The sequence below is a fragment of the Haliaeetus leucocephalus genome, unplaced genomic scaffold (assembly GCF_000737465.1).
Source record: "Haliaeetus leucocephalus isolate CR32 unplaced genomic scaffold, Haliaeetus_leucocephalus-4.0 Scaffold924, whole genome shotgun sequence".
NCBI lineage: Eukaryota > Metazoa > Chordata > Aves > Accipitriformes > Accipitridae > Haliaeetus > Haliaeetus leucocephalus.
Window position 1 is genome coordinate 382,212 of NW_010973360.1, and position 5,389 is coordinate 387,600.

Consider the following 5,389-nt stretch of genomic DNA (forward strand, 5'->3'; position numbering starts at 1 on the left):
AAGTTAATTATATTGGACTCTATTTTGTGTGAACTACATGGAAAGGCCTCTGGTTTTTTGTTTGGTTTGGGTGGAGGGTGTTTAAAGTTAAATGCAAGTTCCCCGCTCTTTATTTAGGGTCTGCATGCAAAAGGTAAGAAATGAAGACTCCAGATTCCTCCTCCTGCCTGTGACTTTTCAGCACTAGATAAAAATTGTTACAAATGTGGTATCCTGCTAGTAACAGCTGCTGAGAGCTGTCAGAGGATTTCAGCACTCTTTTTGAATGAATCTTGTCCGAGTCTGGTAAAAGTCCTTTGGAATTTTTACAGCATTTGGGTGTGGGTTGGGGGGGGGGGGGGGAAGGTTAGTTTTTGTTTATTTGTTTGTTGGGGCAGGGGGGAGGGTGGTGATTTCGTTTTGTTTGGTGTGATATAGTTACTCCAGGGATTGGTCACCCTACAGGGGATGCTAGTCTTCCCTTTCAGTTTTGAACTTAAGGTTCCCATGAAGTCTTGATTAATGCCCCATCAATATCTTGGCTTGTACCTCACTTCAGCAAATAAGGAGCTGTTTATTATGGGTAAAATGGTCTTGTGAGGCCATGACTGAAGGGTGCTGTTTGCAGTAATAGTGAGTCATAAGGCCTGTCTCACTTTAATACTGACTTAATGACTTCAATTACCTGGAACCTGGAGATAGAAGACATCCTTCTGCACATCAGCTTACTTGGATCTAGTCTTATGCTAGTAATTAGGGGAGAAATATCAGAGCTTTGGGGATTTGAGGCTCTAGATCTAGAAAGCCAGGCAAAAGGGGAACCCCCCTCCACTGACACTTGTAACACTGCAATTTCACCTGCAGTTCATGCGTGTAGTCCATCTCTATCATCTGAATGGGTATTTCAGGAAAAATACTTGACCTTGCTATCATGGCTGCTTGAAAGTGCTTTGAAATTAACGGACTAGTGATAATCATGTTCCAGGATGCCTTGCTATTAACGCTGTCAGTCATCTTTGGAACTCCATGTGTATCAGACCTCTGCAGCTTGCACTCCCGCTGGCTACAGCGTAGCCTGGTAAAAGTGGTCTTACTGAGGACACCAAGTCCCAGACTGAGAATTTTTTACCTTCACGGAAGGCTAAGTAGGACCGAAGCCTTTTTCTTTAATTACAACTGAAGCTACTCCTCAGCTAGCTTCTACCTTCATGAAGGTATGATGAAGTAATAATTCTGGTTTCCGTCTAACGTAGAGCTCATTACCTGTGCAGGAAAAGGTAAAATCTCTTCTATTCTAACTTGGCTCGAAGTTCTCCCACGTGGGGAGGTGCAAGTTTTAGCTTTGACAGCACTAGATGTAGTCTACCAATCTTTTTCCTTTAGCCAGAACAGAAAAGTATACATAAATGTAAGATTCATGGGTGAAAATACCAAATGAGTCAGGAACAGGAAGCTTGCTGAAAATAGATTAATTAACCCAGGTTTAATCTTAATACTTGCTAATTACATCTCATCTTTCAGACACTTCAGCTATGTAGAAACAACTATGATAGCAAACCCTACTACTTTTCTGCCTTTTGACTACAGATAGTTATGAGAAGTTTTACGGTTTATAAATGTTAAACCAAACTAATAGAGACAAATCAAAAGTTTTTATTTAGTGTAAAGTCAGAAATACAACATCTTTAAAATGTTCATAAGTTAAATGAAGGCCACAGTAGTGGAATGTAAGATGCTATATAGATGAAATGACTACTATATACACACTGATGGATAAAATATCACTATCCAATCTTACAATACAAACCCATGATTTTAAGATTACTTGATCTTGGGGAAATTGCTGAAGTCTAACAAGCGCATGCTGTTACCACTTGATCTCCTACAGTGCAGATGGAGATGTGTAGTGACGTGGCTTTAAAGCTAGGATGGCTGTAATGCAATGCAGTCTTTTTAAGTCAAGTGCTTGGTGTGATTGTTCTTTTTTTAATGCTCAAACCCTGGACTAAACACATGATCTACTCTACCTGCTAGCAATTCCTGGATGAATTTAGAGTTCCAGTTGGGCAATAAAGTGAGAGAATAGTCCATAGAAGATTAAAAATAATTTCAGATGTTTACAGGATCCCATGACACAAATGGTATCAGCCATTTGTGCCTTGGTGGGTAAAACTTTACCAGGTTTCTTGACAAACTTGTAAACAGCCCTCAAGACCAAACTATTAGTGCTTTGTCTGCAATCATTTGACTTTGCTGACACTCTGGTGAGTGCTGTACAGTCATCTTAAATGGGGAGATATGGGAGACCTCCCCTTTGGGAGGGGCAAACCTCCTCATGTCAGCTTACGCTTGACACAGCAGTGCTTAGCTGCCAAGAAACTTGGGGATTTATTCTACTATTGCATCCACTCGTTCAGTTTCTGCAGCTTTATTTTATAGAATGCATCACAGCAAGGTTGAAATAGATCCTTGAACTAGTGGTTTCCTTTTGTTAAAAGGTAATGTACAATGGCTTTGTTACTGAAGAGACAGACCTCAGTTCTAGGTAACAACCATAAAGTAAGTCTGCAATGTTGCTGTATGGCAAGATGAAACAAATGCAACTGAGTACTGCTAAAACTTACATCATTTTTTTTATATTTCAGCTTCTGCTCTCCCTTAATACTGATCATGCTAGGCATACCTGCCGCCTCTATGGGAAGTACTCAGACCCGTCATCTGGGCTGAGCTCCTTTACAATACCTGCTAACAAACAGCCAAGCCAGTAAAAAACAGGGCACCTTGATGCTATGCATTGCTCAGAGCAGCACAGATTTGAGAGGCAAAAGCCACCTTTGTTCTACTGCCTTAGATGTTTCTGAGCAGTGCCTCAAGAGGTACTTCACAAACTTGGGCTCTGGGGCAGGAACGCAGTTGCTCTAAGGCCTGAAGCAAAGAAAAGTTTGGCACTTCAGGAGGGAAGTAAAAAGTGGCAAGGAAAGACTTGTTCTCGGTTCCTCACTGCAGATTGTTCCCAACGAGCATGAGGAACACTGTTGACCTGTTTGTGTAAAGCTTATTACTCAGGTTTTTATTTAACTCATCATACAACTGGAAAACTTCAGGAAGATCATACATCATGATGCTGTGCCTGATCATTCTTTGAGGAAACAGGAAAGTGAAAATGGTTTGACATGTACACCTTGCAAACTACACACACTCTGATACTGCATCAGTGTGGTATTTCCCTGATGTAAGTTGCTTATCCTTGTTCCTCCCTCTTCCCTTACCCTCCCCCTTCCCAAAAAATCTTAAGTGTTTTTCTGTATGCAAGCCCTACAAATAATGTCATACTGTTATTACTTCATAGAAATTCTTAACTGATTTATAGGTTTTTGTTTAAAGTTGATGCAATTAGACTTTGAATATTTTCATCAAATGAGGTTTCAACACAATATTATAACTATTACTTTGCTAGTCAAGAACGCTATCCTAAGACCTCAAAGAGCGCCAACAGACTTTTGTTTAACCTGACAAACTGAATCCAATTTTTAACAAGATATGCTTATTTTTAAAACAAATATGAAAGTTTAGTAAGTCTCTACACTACATTTGCACATTGCTTAATCTTAACAATACACAAACTTATGTCTCCTGCTCATGATAATGTTCTTAATTCTGTTTATCACCAAAGTTTATAATCTTCAGGTACCCAGTAAAGCCACAAACCTAAGGTATTTTAGCTCGTGTAGCCTATGCCAATTAAAACAAAAAAAGACAGCAGCAATACAATGACATCATCTGAAAGTCAACCCTTACTTCCTTTTGCTTTTTGTGTCAGTTGTTTGGAAAACACTAGATGCTGACATCAGATTTTCTATATACTGTCCAAGAACTTGGTTTTCTGATTTCAGTTTCAAGTTTTCTTCCTTAACAGCATCTACTCGTGCTGAGAGATCTGCGAAGATGATATTACAAGAAAAGTATCAGACACTACTGCATACAATAATGAATATGTTTTATGTGCCTACATCAGACTACTGACACTTTTAATGTGGGAAACATTCCATAAGGTATTACCTTACAAAACACCATGCTACTCACAAGTTTTATCTAAAGCCCATTATTCCTCTATTATTTGGTAGTACAGTATTTTGACAACCTTGTTACACGAATATACTTCAGTCTGTATCTTTATTCTTTTAATTTTTTTAATTAAGCTATTGCAAACTAACCTATTTGGAAACAAAACTTCAGTGATGAACAGACTCAAAGATGTATGTCAACTGATGAGCCTGGAAAAGTGAACCATATCGTTCCTTCTGCTTGATGTGTTATGAGAGTCGAGCAAACATTATGTTGCATAAAGAGGGAAAAAAATAGTTCTGAGACCTTGCTTATGTACCTTCAACTGCATAAGTGACATACTTCTGAACACTTTGACTAAGGTAGGGCAGAACAGTAACGTTCTCTTCTTTTGCTTATTCCTGTGTGCTTGTAAAAAAAATCAGATGTGTCAAGCTGCTAACCTTCAAGTGTGTGCTGCAGTTCCAAAACTTGGTTAATAAGCCGTGTTTTCTCTTCTAATTCCACCTGATTCTCAGCCTCTACAGCTGCAACAAATCATATGAGTTTTAATGCAACCTCTGTAACAGTTGGAAATTATATTAAGTAGAAAAAAATAACAATGATGAACAAGAACATTAAGAACTTATACCATCCATGTCTGCATTCATCATTGTAGAATGGGCTCTTTCCGCTTTTGAAGAGAGAATTCCTGAGCGATGCTCTGCTCAAAGAGAAAAAAAAAAAAAGAGAGAACACCGAGGTGACCGTTAATGTAACTGCCTTTACATGTGGATTTTAGATGCGTCTTTCTAACCCGTGTTAAAAAGCCAGCACGTAAGCCTAAGGCAGAAGAACGTCTTTCGACGTTCTTTCATTATTTTTCCTGGAGCCTTCTGTGGTCTGTAAATACGCTTCTCCGAGCAACTACGCTTCAGTTTACAAAAATAACCGACCTGGGTTCCTCCCCGGTGCCTAAACTAACCCCGTGCGCTTCACCGCTGCGCTTGCCGCCTTCTGGGCACCGATCTTTCTGGAACCGGCCGTTAAAGAAAGGCAGCAGCGGACGGGCCCCCTTCGTCGCCCGCCCCCTCTCGCCGTTATCGCGGACACCGGGCCTGCGGGGCGCAGCCACTGCGCGCCTTTGCCGCGGCTCCCCCTCCGCCTCACGCCGCATCCCCCGCCGCCGCGTCCCTGCCCCTTCGCCGCAAGACGGAACGGCCGCACGGCAGCGCCGGGGGCGCCCGACCCGCCGCCGGGCGGCGCGGGGGCCGCCCGCCCCGCCGCAGAGGGGCTCCCGCCCAGGACCCTCCGCCAGCTCCGCGGCCTACGGCCCCCCCGCTCCCTGCAAGAAGCCGCCCAGGCC

General features: G+C 41.9%; 1 protein-coding gene across 2 annotated transcripts in view; it reads right to left on the reverse strand.

The window, feature by feature from the left end:
- The window catches only part of SCOC (short coiled-coil protein), a 22,888-nt gene that overhangs the window by 9,023 nt on the left and 8,476 nt on the right, over positions 1–5,389 (reverse strand). Inside the window, exons 2-4 of one of the 2 annotated variants that reach the window (XM_010583612.1) lie at positions 4,676–4,750; positions 4,488–4,571; positions 3,778–3,916 (exon numbers count right to left, since the gene is read on the reverse strand). In XM_010583612.1, coding sequence (XP_010581914.1) covers positions 3,778–3,916; positions 4,488–4,571; positions 4,676–4,750 — 298 coding nt within the window. Of the gene's footprint in view, positions 1–1,614; positions 3,917–4,487; positions 4,572–4,675; positions 4,751–5,389 lie in introns of those variants that run through there. The other variant, XM_010583613.1, reaches the window with a different exon arrangement.